The sequence below is a fragment of the Diabrotica undecimpunctata genome, chromosome 7 (assembly GCF_040954645.1).
Source record: "Diabrotica undecimpunctata isolate CICGRU chromosome 7, icDiaUnde3, whole genome shotgun sequence".
Taxonomy (NCBI): domain Eukaryota; kingdom Metazoa; phylum Arthropoda; class Insecta; order Coleoptera; family Chrysomelidae; genus Diabrotica; species Diabrotica undecimpunctata.
Window position 1 is genome coordinate 112,368,134 of NC_092809.1, and position 18,701 is coordinate 112,386,834.

General features: G+C 33.9%; 1 protein-coding gene across 1 annotated transcript in view; it reads left to right on the plus strand.

The window, feature by feature from the left end:
* Positions 1-18,701, plus strand: part of LOC140446600 (uncharacterized) — a 204,139-nt gene that overhangs the window by 11,764 nt on the left and 173,674 nt on the right. The window contains exons 2-5 of the mRNA XM_072539171.1: positions 3,097-3,747; positions 8,648-8,950; positions 10,230-10,413; positions 14,760-14,922. Coding sequence (XP_072395272.1) covers positions 3,104-3,747; positions 8,648-8,950; positions 10,230-10,413; positions 14,760-14,922 — 1,294 coding nt within the window. The 5' untranslated portion in view covers positions 3,097-3,103. The remainder of the gene's footprint in view (positions 1-3,096; positions 3,748-8,647; positions 8,951-10,229; positions 10,414-14,759; positions 14,923-18,701) is intronic.

The following is an 18,701-nucleotide window of genomic DNA, read 5'->3' on the forward strand; positions in this document are numbered from 1 at the left end:
ATGGTCCATGTCTCCGACCCATATGTCAACATTGGTTGTATAAGGGTTTTTTATATAGTTATTATTGTTTTTTGGTTTAAGTTTCTGCTTCTCATATGTCTACTCAGTCCAAAATAGAATTCGTTTGCTAGGATTATTCTTCGCTTGATTTCTTCCGTCATGACGTTGTCCTTGGTGATCAGGGAGCCTAAGTATGTGAATTTGTCCACCACTTCAAAGGTAGAATTATCAACCGTGAATTGGTGGCCGATGTTTCTGGCTCTATTGTTGGGTGTTGATGCCATTATCTTAGTTTTATCTTCATTTACTTGCAGACTCATATTTTTTGAGGCGTTTGACAAGGTGGTATACATTTCTTCTAGCTTGCGGTTGTGCGGGCAACTAGGTCAACATCTGCATATGCCAAAATTTGGGATGATTTATTAAAAATGTTTCCTCTGTTGTCTATTTGGGCATCCCTGACCGCCTTTTCCAGAGCTATGTTAAAAAGGAGACACGCCAGCGCATCTCCCTGTCGCAGCCCAACATGCGTTTCAAATGCCTGTGATTGTTCGCTCTGTATTTCGACTTTGCAAACAACTTTACGCATTGTAGCCTTAACCAATCTTATCAGTTTATCAGGGATGTGAAATTCATCCATGGCTTCATACAATTTATTTCTTAGGACACTATCATAGGCCGATTTAAAATCTACGAAAAGATGGTATGTGTCGATATTGAATTCATTGGTTTTTTTCAGTATTTGCCTTAGCACAAATATCTGGTCTGTTGTTAATCGACCAGGCCTAAAACCACTTTGATATTCGCCAAGAAGATGCTCTGAATATGCACTCAGGCGACCATATAAAATACTCGAAAATATTTTGTATGCTGTATTAAGGAGCCTGTACATTCTAATTCATCGCCCTTTTTGTGTAGCGGGCAAACGATCCCAATACACCACTCTTCCGGGATTTGTTCCTCATTCCAGGCTCTCAATATGATTTTATATATATGATTAGTCAGAGTTGCACCTCCGCATTTAATAAGTTCCGCGGATATACTATCACTTCCTGGAGATTTATTGAAAGAAGAACTTGAGGCATTAAAAAAGAAAAATCAAACAAGAAAATTCTATAAAAATCTAAATAAAGCTAGAAAATAATTTAAACCAAGGATCGGACTATGCAAGGATAAGGAGGGGCATATACTCAATACAAAAGAAGAAGTATTGAAAAGGTGTTTGGAACATTATAAAGAACTACTTACTACTTACTATCGATGTAGAAGATCCAAATTAACCATCTCCAGGAGCAAACAACAATACACCATTGGAGCCTCCATCAATTCGGGAAGTACGGGATGCAATAAAATACCTAAAAAAAACTTTAAATAGTAATAGATAAAATGATGGAGCAATGAGCATACATTATTACTTCCTTTTTAACCCACGGTGTCTGGATAGCCATAAGACACTCTGTTGTGATGAAAACACAGGTACTTACATTAAACATCTATAATGAGAGTTAACTGCATTAATAGAAGTCGTTGGTGGAGACAGTGGTGGATTCCATGTAATGCGAGAAAAGCTTTGTAGCAGACCTGGATATCTAACAGTGTTTGGTCGACACTAGAATCAGTACACCTTTCTCTGAATGTACTAATGAGGCGTTATCGAATTTTTTATGCCCGACTCTGGATTTTTTGCTAGGCGTCTCTTTACGATTGTCTTCCACTTCACCTTCTTAACGAAACTCAATTTTTACTCATACAATTTGGACACAAACAACCTTAATGTTCTAGTCTAAATTTTTGTCACAATCACGTGTACCGTTCCGATAAGTATTTCTGTGAATATAATAATAATCCTCAGTAATAAACATTAAAAATTGACTGACGCGATGACCAACAAACTGCCAGTAATTATCGGGAATATTGTAAATTCATCAATCTTCGCGGCGACGCTAGAGATATCTCGAGAGTAGATTGTTCCGTAGATATCTCGAGAGTCTAGCGTTTTTTCCACTGCAAAGTATACCAATGAGTCCGGCTCACAAAAGCCTATATTTCTGTTGCTGAACTTATTTTTGTCCAAGAATTTTATCGTATTTTCCGCCGACTCTTCAATTATTAATTAAAGTTCGAGCGACGAAGGAGCAAAATTTTGGCGATTTTTTGTAATGCTATTTGTTAAGAATTCAATAACATAGTTAATTAAACTTATTTTAATTAAATTAATTAAATTAGTAACAAACAAAACAAACATTAGTAAATAAAACATTTTTTTTTTAATTAAATTATCTGGCGCATCATTATCTTATTCAGTACCTTTTTTGTAAGTTTTAATGTTTACGCTCCATAAGTGAGTTCAGGTAACACACATTGGTCAGAGATTTTCATTTTGAGGCATATGGGTAGATCCGATTTAAATACATAGTTTAATTTACCAAAAGCTAAAATGGCTAATTCTATACGATATGGGAGCTCACATGTCTGGTTATCTTTGCCCAACCGAATTTCATGTCGTAAATACTTATATGATGCAGTCTTCACAATACCCCTTCTATCAACAGTAGTATTTAGATTTAGCACCAGATTAGTCAATATTTGCGTCTTGTACATATTAATCTTTAGTCTGAACTCTAAGGAAGCGTGATATAATTTTTCAAACATTTTTATTGCATCACCCATACGATCGGCTATAAAGACGGTATCATCTGCAAATCTTAAATGACTGAGCTTCTCTCCATTTGTGCTTATAACGTGCTTGCTCAGATAGTCGCCAAATATCAGTGCCAATGGTTTGTTGTATTCTGCAGACTTCTGTGAAAAGTTTATATATGTGTGAAAGCAAACTGATAGGACGGTAGTTTTCAGATCTGTTATGTCTCCTTGCTTGTGTAATAAAATAATGACTGCATTGTTCCATTGAAAAGGAGTTTTTTAGTGGTGGATGCATTTGGTGAAAAGCTTGGTTAATGGATTAAAACGTTTTAAAACTTGTAAACGAGATTATATTTTGCTAGTTTAAATAACGTTTTCCCTCTTTTTTTGTGTATTGTACGTTTAAATACTTTTATATCCTCAACAAAAATAATGCTATATTTTTCATTACAGATGCATCATGGGGGGAATACTTCTCTTATCAATACTTGCTTTAACAGCGGCTTCAGATCCAGATCCAGATCTTTTTCCTGTTCAAAGAACTGCAGTAGGAGAAATCTCTACTAATGAGTATCTGTTATCAACACCAGTTATTCCCACACACTATGATATCGGCTTAACAGTTCCCTTGGAGGCTTTAACTGGAGGGAATACAAGCTATGACGGAACTGTTGATATAACTTTGAGTGTTACTGAGCCAACGAATATTGTTCAATTGCATTCACTTGTAAATATCATTAGCATATCTTTTACTGATCCGTCTATTGTAGTACAAAATTATACACTCAACTCAACTAAGGAAACGATCTCTATTTTTTTAAACAGTAACCTAAATACAAGTACGATGTACACGCTTAATATGAAGTTTAAAGGAAATTTGGAAAAAATTAACATGAAGGGATTTTATAGAAGTGACTATGTGATTAACGGTACTAAAGAGTATCTGGCTACAACGCAATTTGAGTCAACTAATGCTAGAAGAGCATTCCCTTGTTTTGACGAACCAGGATTGAAAGCTACTTTTCAGTTGACTTTAACACATCCCTCGGAATTCAATGCTAAGTCAAATACACCATCCCAGTCGCAGGCAGTAGCACAAACAACGTAAGTATTTATTGAACTTTAGAATAGTTTTTCATTTTGCATGGTGGTATATTCTATTAAACATAAATTATTAGAAGAAATTAAAATAAGAAAAAAATCCTATTATCCTATCCTATCCTAAATCCTATTATATTAAGAAAATATCTTAGCTTCTACTAAAGAAATCGTAACGTACAACCTCAAAAATGTTTGTTAACACATATACTTTAACCTTATTATTTTATCTAGCAAACTTTTCATTTAGTACGTGAATTTTTACGTCTAATAAACAGGGGGGTAAAATTCGGATGAATGTCATAGATGAGTTTCAGTAAAGAATAAATTAATTTATTTTAAGTCATCATCGATTACTTCATCAAGTATTTCAGTGTCATCAGATATTATTTCTGGCTCAATTTCTAGTGTTTTTACATTTAGATGAGCAAATGAATTTTACATTTAGATAATATTTCTGCAAAAGGTCCAAGCGTATATCACCTTTGAAATAATTCCCACATAATGTATTATTTTGTAAAATCTAACTATATTCATTAGGATCAAACGATTTAATATTATTAGATCTTGATTATGACCGTTTATTCTCTTGCCATTCACCCGCTTAATATGTTGCATTAAAGAAGGCTTTGATGGAGCTATTCTATTTATTATTAAGCCTTAAATTTTCGATATTTTATAGCTTAATTCATTTATATCAAAACACGCGTCTTTAGTTGGAGAACATTTTTCCTGTTAAATTTACCCCTTGTATAAAGCAAACTTAAGAGTCTTGTGACAGCATTTAATGCTGCTTCCATCATCAAATCATCAATATTGTTGTTATATTAGTTAAATCGTCTATCTTGGAATCTGTAAATCTTGAAAATGCTATCAAAGGTTATATTTTGCCAAAAAAATGCAATATCCATGTCAGACGTCCTATCTTAATATGTTCTGCGATATCTGGTTCCTAGTATATTCTATAAAGTTTGAAGTTGTATCGTCTTCTCCACACTCCATTGTTATTCACTGCTCCATAGATTCGCCTTAGTACTTTTCTTTCGAAACATCCCAACATGTTTTCATTAATTTTTGTTAGAGTCCAGGTATCATTGAGCCCAAAATAGCATCTGTTGGCCGTGCAAATTCTGTGGTTTATCTCTGCGGTAGTATTATTTTCAGTGTTAAGGAGCACTCCCAGGTATATAAATTCGTTCACTGCTTCGATGACGTCGTTTTCTATAACAAGTAGTCGTAGTGGTTTGTGGTTGCGTGCTTATTTTCATATACTTCCTTTTGTTGGTATTTATTATTAAACCCATTTTTGTAGCTGATTCTTTTAATGCTACATACACCTCTCATACAACGTTTTCCGTTCTTCCAACAATATTTGCACTAATTTAATATTGAATCCCAATGGCTATGATTTGTGACATACGTATTACTTTTTCCAGAGCCAGATTGATCAGTATACAGGAGAAAGGGTCAACCTGGTGCAGACCATTATTTGTTTTAAAAGGTTCAGACAGTTCCCCCTGAATTCGTACTCTACGTTCAACTTGTTGTTAAATTTACCAACTGATTTGGTATTCCTAGCTCTTTCATTGCTTTGAATATTTCTCTTCTATTCACAGAGTCGCAGGCTGCTTTGTAGTCAATAAATATGTGATGAGTATATATGCTACATTTCAGTGTTTTTTTAATCTGTCTTAGAGTTGCAATCTGATGAATTTTCGATTTACCACCTCTGAAACCATTCTGGTATTTTTCTACTATCCGTTCTGCATATAGTGCCATACGGTGACATAGTACTGTGGAAAATATTTTATACGCTGCATTTAGAAGCGTAATTCCTCTGTGGTTGAAGCATTCAAAGATATCTCTTTTTTTTGTATATGGTGCAAAGTATTTCAATATTCCGATCATTGGGGAAGGATATCTGTGTCCATATTTCTTTTATAAGCTGCTGTAATGCCATTATGGTATCGTGGTCACCTTCTTTATATAGTTCAACTGGAATATTATCTATTCCGGGTAATTTGTTTCTGGCTAGTTTTTTAACTGCATCTTTTTTTTAATTTCAAGAACCGTTGGTGGTTCCTCTTTTCTCTTGTCTATTCCCCTTTCCTCATCTCTTTCGTCTTCTAGGTTTTGTTCTTCTTCCTCTATATTAAGTGCATGTTTAAAGTATTCCACCCATGTGTTCAATACATTTTTCATTGTCAGTATATCTAGATTGAATATTATTTACATGAAAAATTAAATGTGTGTTGGCATCCATATGATAAGGTGAAGTGGGGTATCTGTGGACGGAATATAAAAAGTTTTATTTTGAAGTTACTTATCAAGTTAGTTGGGTTTCAAACCACTTTCTTTTTGTTTGTAGATATGTATTAGTAATCTATTAATATGTTCTCTTCAATAGAAGATGAAAAATGAATTAAGAGAGAAGAGTAGTGACATTCTTCTTTCACATGTAAGGGACCACAGTTACCCGTTAATTTAGGGTAACTGTGGACCCTGACGGGGAGACAGTCTGCTTGCTAAACTTCACTTTGTAGTTATTATAATGAAAGGTGTAACTGTGGTTAAATAAAAGCAACATTTAAAATGCAGAAACGAAAATTTTTATTAAAAACCATAAAACAACAAACAGCTAGGCAATATTTTTGAATCTCCTTAAATCCTCACAAAACGTAGCGACGTTTTCATCTTCTGATTTTAAGTGTTCAGTATTCCTAAAGGTGGGTACACATATGCGAGCAAAACTGTTCGCGAACCGTTTGTGAACGCTATATTCGTCTATTTGTACGACGGGACGAACCGCTTGCGAGCTGTTCGTTCGTTGCTCGTCAGGAACCACGGCCTGTCGGTTTTTGGGACGAACACAAAGAATGTTCGCAGTTAAATTTGGACGGTGTTCGAGACTCTAAATAGTTTCTGCTAAGTGTGCGATGAGATCATTCGGTTAAACAAAATTGCTGAACGAGCGCGGCTTTATAACGAAGTAAATTAATTCTCGGTTTGTTATTAGATACTTAGGGTATTGGATAGTCGAACATAAACATATTTTCAACGAACTGTTCGCTAACAGCTCACGAGCAGTTCGCGAACAGTTCGGCTCGAATATGTGTACCCACCTTAATATCTTATCAGAAGCGAACAAGAGAGGCTCGTTTTCCTAACGAAATTTGAGGGCATTTCCCACACATCGTTTCAAACATTTGATTATCACGACTCTTTTCACTGCATTAATTTGACATATTAGTCCAATCGAATGAGTAACTGCTTGTTTGTTTATTCGTACCACGATGTATTTTCCTGGTATTATATTATCGTCAGTGGGTTCTTGAACTTGAGGTTCGGCACCTTCTTCCGTATTGTCATTTGGAGCTTCATATGAGTCATTACTCTTTGCATAAACGACTTCGTAATTTTCATCGTCACTACTTAATTTTGATTGTTTCTTGAATGTATTATTTGAAGCTTTTGTGTTAGTTTTTGATAACTGTAGGTGCTCTAAATAGGTTTTAGTTGTATTCACCTCAGCAACATCTATTCTTTTTCTCTTCCTTTGAAGTAGCTTCGGAGAAGGTTTCACTGTTGCTAGTAGAATGTTCTCCCAGGATGCAATGGAAGTTGATGAAATGCAATTCTGGCTTTCTGTAGTAAAGCTGCACGAGATTGTACATGGGATCGTAGTTTGCTTACCCGTACCACTATTCTCGTCAGTGATAGTATCAGGAATGATTTTCTCTTCATAATATCGTTTTAACTTGTCGGGATCAAACTTTTCTTTGTTAATGAAATCTCGATTTAGAGGAAACAGAAGTGTTTTTCTAAAGCCATTCACCACAACAGGTTCTCGAATACCGCGAAAAGCTTTTCGCAAAAGGTTGGAAAATTCGCATTTTGTTAGCTGTTTTCCTAAATTTTTGTGCTGCCAATCTGTTAACAAAGCATCCCATGAAGACTTGAGCCCCTTGAAGACAGACACATTCAAAGGCTGTAATATTGCAGAAGTATGTGGCGGTAAAGAAAGGGCAGTTCTACCACCTCCAGTCACACCTGTAATAGATTTTCATTGTTTTAAAAATTAAAATCTAGTAGGTACCTAATTTTGTTATTACCTTGTGCATGTCCTGCCGCTGGTCTATCTTTTTACCCATTCACCTTTAATTCTAGTGTCGATTTTGGTACGCCATGCTCCATTGCAGCATTCTTTAGTGAAGATTTTCCCGATTTCACATCTCTTATAGCCAGTCCTAATGCTTCTATTGAATACCTACTTCCGACGCCACGATTGATAGTCTTTTTAATATATTTTCTTGGCATTTTGCACCCAAAGAATAAGTTATAAACAAACTAACCTAGAAACTTTTGGAACCACAGTTCCCCCGGTATCGCCGTCCACAGTTGCACCGATCATGTGTCATGTCTGGGTAAGTGTGCACTCCTTTTTAATTACCAAACTATTCTTCTCATACTCCGGTTACTCAGCGCTAGATGGCGGCTGAAGTTTACTTTCAGAAGCATTTATTGAAAATTAGCACTGCTTCTGTACTGAACCAAGTTTTTTAAATTTAACTCAACTACTACGCAATTTACTCAAACAAGTATGTACTGTAAACTTTATAAGATCTTGTTAATTAAAAAAAACATTAATGGGTGCCACAATTACCCCAAACCACAGGTAACCCATTTCACCTTACAAGATAAGTTGGAATCTTCGTACTGGTAGTTTTTGGAAATAACGTAAGTTTTTTTGAGGCTCTAATTCACCATCTATGAACATTTTTTCTTTTCATCATTCATAAATGATTGTGTTAAAAATTGTTCTTTCTCTTTTCTTTTATGTTTTCTATCATTACATTATTTATATGTAATATGAATTAAAATTAAACTAATAATTTTTATTTTATAGAAATACTACGACAACTGTTTTTGTACAAACCCCTATAATGTCTACATACTTGCTAGCCTTTGTAATCTCCAAATATAATTGCACGTCAAGTACAAATTTAGGTACTGATTTTGGAGTATGTTCAAGAACAGATTTATCTAATGACAGAGATGAAGCCTTGCAATATGGTATGAAAATTTTAGAAGCGTTTGATAAATATACTGCTAGTCCCTATAATTGGACCAACTTAAAGAAATTGGATCAGTTTGCCATTCCCGATTTTAGTGCTGGAGCTATGGAAAACTGGGGATTAGTTACTTACAGGTAGGTTATTTTTGTTATAAAATATTGTGAAATAATTTTTAAGCGTCACCTTCATTATTATCAACATTGTTGTTATCATCCCTAACTATTAGCAGTATCGTCATTATTATCATCCTCATCATTATCATAAATACGTCAGGGAGAAAAGCCATCACAATGTTAAACAACAATTTATGGGACCAATCCATCAGCAAAGAAAATAAAAAGAGATTATATGAAACTATAGAAAAAGGTATCACTTTGTACAGCTGTGAGATATGGCCACTGAAAAAGAGAACACTGGCAACGCTGAAAGCGACGGAAATGGATTGGATAAGAGCTGCAGGAAGATCTAGAAGAGAATGGATTACCAACGAACGCATTAGAGAAATAATGGAAATCAAACGAACAATCACAAATGACCTAACAACAAAACAACTTATCTGGTTCGGACACATACAAAGAATGGATGAACAACGAATACCAAAAGAAATATTTAAATGGCAACCAGAAGGAAAGAGAAAATGAGGTAGACCGAGAAAAAGTTGGAGCGAAGGAATAAATAAAGGACTGAGAGAAAGGGCCAGAAGAAGACCTATGGAACAACCGGACTAAGTGGCGATTGGAAGTCGGAAAACGGCGGAGAACGTTATAAACCGACAAGTAGTAGTAGTATCATTATCATTATCGTAACTAATATTAAGAAACTTTTATCACTGAAAAAGATTTGTGATAATTTAGTGAACCTGCACTAAATTTTTTGATTCATTTTTATGTTCATTATCACCATCAATACTTTGCCTTTATCGCTAGGCGAAAATTGCTTCCTTAATTACATTTCTTAATCTTATAATTCTCATAAGATTTTAGCCTAGTTTATACCAAAAGCTGTCGACCAAGTTCATACCAAAAGTTGTAGACGTTAGGCATGCTTTAAGCGGTTATTGAAATTTTAAAATAAAATTTTAAAAGATGCATCATCTAAGAAGTTATAACGACTAAAAATTTTCGATTTCTGGACTTAAAATTAGTAATAACTTATAATAACTTTTTAGCCGTGCTTTACGATGGGACTAGTTGAATATTAAAATATTCAAAAGAAAATAAGAAAGACAGTTGAGATTTAATTTCAATACAGAGGACTACCACTCGCTTATACGTATTTCATTCATACGGATTCATCAGAGTGAACTTGTGGTAAGGTCTTTAAGAACTTTCTCACAAGTTCGCTCTGATGAATCTCTTTTTGACATATTTTGAAAGTTTGATATGTACCTACAGTTTCTTTTATATTTCACAGAGAATACTCACTTATTTGGAACAAAGAACAAACATCAAGAGCTCTTAGGCAAAGTATGCTTTCGGTAATCGCTCACGAATTTGCACACATGTGGTTCGGAAATCTAGTTACCACAAAATGGTGGGATACAACTTTCTTGAACGAAGGCTTCGCAAGATATTTCCAATACTTTATGTTAACTAAAGTAAGTACAAATAAAACTGATGTATAATGCACGATATGAAAAGCGGTTATTAAATTAACGGTTACTTGATGGAAATTTATGTATGAAAATAATAATACTTTTTATTCTAGTTGTATTGAAAATTTGTTGTTTGTTCTGACAACAAACTTAGTTCTATCTTTTAACGAGGCGTACTACATTTGTCCTTCTTTTTGATTTGTAATTTAGTCTTTGTTTAGTCAGTTGAAACTTATCAGGTACACCTAGAACCGAAGATAGATTGAGATAATAAAAGTAAAAATAAAATATAATAAAATAAATACATTTATTTCTCGAATATATACATGTCAAACAGTATTTATAATATTTTACAGTCTTCTTTTGTCCATGTTCCGCTTCATCACCGCTACCGTTGTAGGACCACCTTCGGGTACCTGCTTATCTATGCTGTTGGGATTCTTGACGTCTGTTTATCTAGGTACTATTTTTGGCACTGTCTCCAGTTTTCTGCTTAGCTGTTTCAGCAACCATCTGGCTAGACCCTGATTGACGATCAATCAGTTTATGGGTTTCACGACGTATCCTCGGTACTCTGTTTCTGATCAGGATATCCCTGGTCTTAAGGAGTCTTCTTATGGCCTGGTAAAAGAATTTTTTGCTCCTGTTCACGGCCACCTCCCACAATGGTCTGTACTGGAGCCTTTATTGGATGGTTGCGTTTGAAAGTCTGTCTTGTTATGATGATCTATCTATTAACCTGTAGCATGCTGTTTCTGTTCTCACAAGCTTCTTCCAGTTGGTTCCAACTGCATATAACATCACGACTTTAACTTAGGCCTGCTATAATTAAATCTTCTTGGCCTGTGATAAAGGACTAGCCTTGTATATGTAGGGTTAAATTAATCTCTTCGCCACTATTGCCTTTTTCTTGGCCTCCACGATGTGTTTTGTAAAGTGTAATGTTCTGTCTAGATGGACTTATAGATACTTGACGACGTATTCTGACTGGATTTTATATCCTCTCATCGGTAATTCTTTTCTGGTTAGTATCTTATCGGTAAGTCTGCTGTATAAAGATGATAAACTAGGTCTTCTCTGTGTTGATATTATATTTATTTGTGTAGTTAATTCTGTAAAGGTGGTGTCCTCGACGATTCTCCTGTTTTCTTTGGCTGCCGTTTAGATTTCTGTATCGTCTGCATATAGGGCTCTGTTTGTTCTGGCATCAGTGCGCAAATCTGAAACAACAATATTATATTAATTACTATTTAACTGGGAATAAGCCACAATTAAAGGTTAAAATACGTTTATTGACGTTTCAATTTCCACTTCGGAAATCGTTTTCAAAATACAAACATTAGTAAATTAAACAAATTTTGTTTTTGTTACTTAGTGAAAAATTCTTCTAATAATTTAATTTTATCTGACTCATCTATATTGACAATTCAGACATACATTATACATTTTAAAGTAGACGACTTTAAAATGATATTGCCAATATTGTTGAGTTGCGTTCCTGGGACGACTTTACTTATAAGATAGTTCATTCGATTACATGAAATCAACTTTAACTTGAGAATATCCGTCAGAAAAGATCATAACATGTAATTCGTCTTTAAAAAGACAAATACATGCCATGATGACAGTAAATTTTCCTGTTAGTGATTCCATAGTAAATTATGAGGGAAAAACCAGGAAAAAAAAAAAAACCTCATAATACTATCCCGACATGGTAAGTATTTGATCTTGCATTTATTTTACCTTCAATAAATACCAAATTCCGATTTTATATGTTTGTTATTTAAAAAATATAAATGATGTATTCTCTATATGTTACTGACTTACCAATACTGGTATTTTCTTTTTAATAACTTCCTCTTTCAATATGGGTAACCAGATCCTACTACATTCTGCCGAGGAATTCGCGACACAATTGGTCTCATTTAGCATAATTAGAGCCGCTTCTTTGATTTTTCTCTTTTTACCATCCGTTTCTTTTAGGACTATATTTGAATCATTCCATTGAACCCTATGTTCATTATCCCATGCATGTTTACATATTTGAGATCTATCAAATTCTCTATTTTTAATATAGGATTGATGTTCACTTATTCTAACATTTAATGGCCTTGATGTTTCACCTAAATAAAACTGATCGCATTCACAAGGTATTTTATAAATGCAATTCTTTGTCTTTTCTTGTTCATTGTTAGGTTTGGTTTTGGACAAAATAGATCTCAACGTGTTTGTTGTTTTGAATGTTGTTGAAATGTTGAATTTATTTCCTATCCTTTTAAGCTTTTCCGATAATCCTTTTATATATGGTATTGTTATTTTCCTCGTACTATCCCTTGTATATGCTGTAGGATCTCGTTCTAAGTTGTTTTGTTCTATTCGATCTATTGTTGAAAATTCCTTATTTATAATAGATATTATTATAAATAATTATTATAATATTATTCAACAATAGATCGAATAGAACAAAACAACTTAGAACGAGATCCTACAGCATATACAAGAGATAATACGAGGAAAATAACAATACCATATATAAAAGGATTATCGGAAAAGCTTAAAAGGATAGGAAATAAATTCAACATTTCAACAACATTCAAAACAACAAACACGTTGAGATCTATTTTGTCCAAAACCAAACCTAACAATGAACAAGAAAGGACAAAGAATTGCATTTATAAAATACCTTGTGAATGCGATCAGTTTTATTTAGGTGAAACATCAAGGACATTAAATGTTAGAATAAGTGAACATCAATCCTATATTAAAAATAGAGAATTTGATAGATCTCAAATATGTAAACATGCATGGGATAATGAACATAGGGTTCAATGGAATGATTCAAATATAGTCCTAAAAGAAACGGATGGTAAAAAGAGAAAAATCAAAGAAGCGGCTCTAATTATGCTAAATGAGACCAATTGTGTCGCGAATTCCTCGGCAGAATGTAGTAGGATCTGGTTACCCATATTGAAAGAGGAAGTTATTAAAAAGAAAATACCAGTATTGGTAAGTCAGTAATATATAGAGAATACATCATTTATATTTTTTAAATAACAAACATATAAAATCGGATTTTGGTATTTATTGAAGGTAAAATAAATGCAAGATCAAATACTTACCATGTCGGGATAGTATTATGAGGTTTTTTTTTTCCTGGTTTTTCCCTCATAATTTACTATGGAATCACTAACAGGAGAATTTTACTGTCATCATGGCATGTATTTGTCTTTTTAAAGACGAATTACATGTTATGATCTTTTCTGACGGATATTCTCAAGTTAAAGTTGATTTCATGTAATCGAATGAACTATCTTATAAGTAAAGTCGTCCCAGGAACGCAACTCAACAATATTGGCAATATAATTTTAAAGTCGTCTACTTTAAAATGTATAATGTATGTCTGAATTGTCAATATAGATGAGTCAGATAAAATTAAATTATTAGAAGAATTTTTCACTAAGTAACAAAAACAAAATTTGTTTAATTTACTAATGTTTGTATTTTGAGAACGATTTCCGAAGTGGAAATTGAAACGTCAATAAACGTATTTTAACCTTTAATTGTGGCTTATTCCCAGTTAAATAGTAATTAATTTAAAATGCCACAAGAAAATAGCTTCAGAACAACAATATTATATAGTATTGATGATAAAATTTTGCCCTGAACTATCCCTTCTTGAACTGTTTGCATCCTGGATATCTTTTTAAAAGCTAAAACCTGAAAAGTTCTATTAGTCAAAGCCTAGCTCTTTCCTTTTTGTAGATTAGGGCTTAATTCCAACCTTTGTCGTAGGCTTTTTATGTTCAGTATGGCCATTCCTGTTCTTTTTTTTCTGTTGAAGTTGATTTTTGCGTCACTGACCTGTCTTACGAATTGTAGTTCACAATTAGTTCCCTTTCTGAAACCAAATTGATCTTCCTGGATAATTTTGATGTTGTGTTGAGATCATCTACAAAAGACTTCTGAAGATCTTTTGCAGATGACCCTTTCCAATATTTTTGAAGTGATTCGAGTAGTGATATTGGCCTGTAACTCTTTCTGGTCTTCTTCCATCCTTATTTGGTTTTAGTAGGAGGAATGATTTTTGCATGTTTCCAGTTATTCAGAAAATAGCCGTATTCTAGGCAGAATCTGTATATGTAGAACAGTTGTACTATCATTTTCTGCAGTAGTTCCTTTAGTACAATATTGAGGATGTCTGAATGGATTCCAGGTGCAGAAAATAGACACCCTGTGTATCTTTAAACAACTTCGTTTTTCAACGCAAAATATGCCGCTCTCTATTTCATGTATTTTAGATTCCAACCAACATTTATTTGAAAACTAAAAGAGTTTTTTATTTATTTTAGATTAATGATTTAAGTGACTTTCAAATGGATAAACAGTTTATAGTTGAACAACAACAAACAGCATTTGTAGAAGATGCGTCCCCAAATTCTCGTTCACTTACGTCCGAAGCATGGACACCGGCTGAAATAAGCAACAAATTTAATACAATATCATATAATAAAGGTAAGGACATAGTAATTAGTAGGATATTTCAAAATAAATAGAAATAGTAAGAGTAGTCTAAGAATGTTTAATAAATAAAAATAATAAGAAAATAAGACCATGCCCTATTAATGGTCTCAAGGCGTGATATGCCCGTTACATAAAAAAATTGGTCAGCTTCAGTGTGATAACTACAGAGGTATTAACCCTCTTAACAACTACTTATAAAATACTAGCAAATATTCTCTACGAAAGGCTACAAGTTTACACAGTTGGCATAGTTGGAAAATACCAGGCCGTATTTACTCCAGAAAAACAACAATGGGGATGTTCACTAATTTTTAAATATTGTTAAATTCAATAGGTTATAACATATATAAAAACATAGCAAACATAAAATTGTTTAAAAATATATATTTCTTAAGATAAATCAATTCTTAATTTCAATTCTGATGGAGGCTAGAAAAACGGCTTCTCGCAGCGAGGCTACGGTGTGTGACGTTAGCGGTCGTATCGACAACTTGTTTTGTATTAGGGATGGAAAAAACCTACCGGTTTTAACCGAAAACCGGTTTTTTTACTTCGCAATAACCGGTTTTATCGGTTGTTTTTTTGTCCCGGTTATAACCGGTTTTTTATTTTTAAAGTAAAAACCGGTTATTAGGTTTTTACGGTGATTAGGATTAGGTTAGGTATTATTTTGGATCCCAATCATAATTATTATTCTCAAGTAATTATTCCAAACAAAACTATAATTCAAATTTTATTTTATTTTATAAATACAGAAGCAAACTGAAAGTGCAAACTTGTAACCTATTGGATAAAAAAACCGAGAACCGGTTTTTAGAAAAACCGGTTTTTTTGGCCGATTATAACCGCCAGGTTAAACCGTAAGCAAAAAAACGGTATAACCGAAAACCGGTGTTTTGTCAAAAACCGCCATCCCTATTTTGTATACGTATTTACGAAGTGTGACCAGTTCTTTAAGTATTTAATCACCGATAATGAAGCCAAATAAGTGGTGTTTTGTTCCTGGGTGTCTAAATACATATAAAAACAATTCTGAGAAGATTTTTATTACAGTTCCAAACAATTTAACACCATATTCACTTAAAATTGTCAAACCACAGGTTTTTATATCTGTACCTCGGAGAGATACAACACTATGTCCATTTTTGCAGTTTTGACACTTTTACAGACTAATAATTAACTTTTATAACTTTATTTAAAGGAATAGAGCACTAGGTCCTAAAACATTTGCTGATAAAGAAAGTGATCTTTAAAAGAACACCAAGGCCATTTTTACTTAGAGGGATAAAACACCATATGGACTTAATGTTTTGTCCCTCTAAGCATGTGAATTACCGCCGCGCATATCTCTATGATGAGAGGTAGACTGTTAGTGATCTAATAATACTTTTGCCATTTATGGTGTGTTTACAGTGGTTTGTTACTAATAATAAGAACAATGAACCATAATTCTCGTAGGAGAAAGATTCTTGAAGTACCTACTAAAAAGTTCTGCGAATTCTTCTACTGCATTTACAGGTAAGCTACCTTTTTGCTCATTATTTTTAAATTATTAAAAAGCATAACCTCAAAAGGGTAATGTAGTGATTTGATACCAACCTTAGACTAGCAATATTTACAATATTATTAAATATTTTACAACCAATATTATACGCCTTGTTTAATTTCAGAATCAAATAATACACCAAGCAATGATGTTTTAAATGAAGAGCATATTATTAAAGATGCCTTGAGTTTTGATAACGAAGATCAGTCTGATATAAACAAAAGTTCTGATAAACTATTCGTAGTGGAAATGAAATAAGATCTGCATTACTAAAATGGGCAGATACTGTCATTCCTAACAGTAACATAGAAGAAATCATACTATGGTCTTACAAATGTTACGGCCAGAATAAAAATGTTAGCATTAATATTTGTTTAAAAAGTAAGAAAGAGAAAAAACTTAACATTTCTATTTACACGCCCTGGGACTGGCAGCAGTTAGTCAGACAAACCTCAATGAAATATACCGTACATAATATGGAACTAGAAGATTTTAAAAATTTAAGGTCTTTGTATGATGTCAAAACATCTTCATCAAAACAAAATCCGCCTTTGATTAATAGCAAAGAGACATTAACAAACAACAAGTTCTTCTGTCAAACTATGTTTAACTGCAATTTAAATAAAACAGCATTGGAACTCTGTTTTTAAAAAGTAATTTTCATGACGAAAACCAGGAGATTGACCTTGTTAGGTTTCGAAGGCGACACCTTACATTGCCAAAAGATTTGAAACTGGTATCACAAAGTCCAATACTTATATCACAACAAAAGTATAACGATCTATTGGTCATCATCATCATTTTGGCTTTACAACCCTGTGTGGGTCCTAGCCTCCCCAAGAATTTTTCTCCAGTCGTCCCTATCCATCGCCTTCCTCCGCCAAGCACGTATTTCCATATTTCTCATGTCTTCATCGATGTTATCTAGGAATCTTGTTCTGGGTCTTCCTCTTCTTCTTTGACCAATAGGTCTATCAAGGAGCGTTTTTCTAGCTGGGTCGGTTTGCTCCATCCGCATAACATGGCCTACCCACCTTAGACGTCCTATCTTTATGTGTTTTACGATATCTGGTTCCTGGTATATCCTATAGAGTTCGAAGTTGTATCGTCTTCTCCAGACACCATTTTCATTTACCGCTCCATAGATGCGCCTTAGTATTTTTCTTTCGAAACATCCTAACATGTTTTCATTACTTTTTGTTAAAGTCCAGGTTTCTGAACCATATGTTAGGACTGGGCGTATTATTGTTTTGTAGAGTTTTACTTTTGTATTTCTTGATATAACTGTAGATTTAAAAAGGAGATTAAGCCCAAAATAGCATCTATTAGCCGTGCAAATTCTGCGGTTTATCTCTGCGGTAGTGTCATTTTCAGTATTGACGAGCGTTCCCAGGTATACAAATTCGTTAACTGCTTCGATGACGTCATTTTCTATAACAAGTGGCCGTAGTGTTTGTGGTTGCGTACCTATTTTCATGTATTTTGTTTTGTTGGTGTTTATTATTAAACCCATTTTTGTAGCCGCTTCCTTTAATGCTACGTACGCCTCTCGTGCTGCGTTTTCCGTTCTCCCAACAATATTGATATCATCAGCATATGCTAAGATTTGCACAGATTTGTTATATATTGAACCGGTAGTTGTGATTTGTGACGTACGTATTACTTTTTCCAAAGCTAGATTGAATAGTATACAGGAGAGTGGGTCTCCCTGACGTAGCCCGTTATTTGTTTTAAAAGGTTCAGAGAGTTCCCCCTGGATTCGTACTTTGCATTCAACTTTTTCAAGAGTTAGTTTGGTTAAACTTACCAACTGATTTGGTACTCCTAGGTCTATCATTGCTCTAAACAATTCTCTTCTATTTACAGAGTCGTAGGCTGCCTTGTAGTCTATAAATATGTGGTGCGTGTCTACACCGTATTCCAGTGTTTTCTCTAGAATTTGTCTTAGGGTTGAAATCTGATGAATTGTTGATTTACCACCTCTGAAACCAGCCTGGTATTGTCCTATTATTCGCTCTGCATATGGTGCCATACGATGGCATAGTATATTGGAGAATATTTTATACGCTGCATTTAGGAGCGTAATTCCTCGATAGTTAGAGCATTCAAAGATATCACCCTTTTTGTGTATGGTGCAAAGTATTCCAATATTCCAATCATTGGGAAGGGACTTCTGTATCCATATTTCTTTTATAGGCTGCTGTAGGGCTATTATGATATCGTG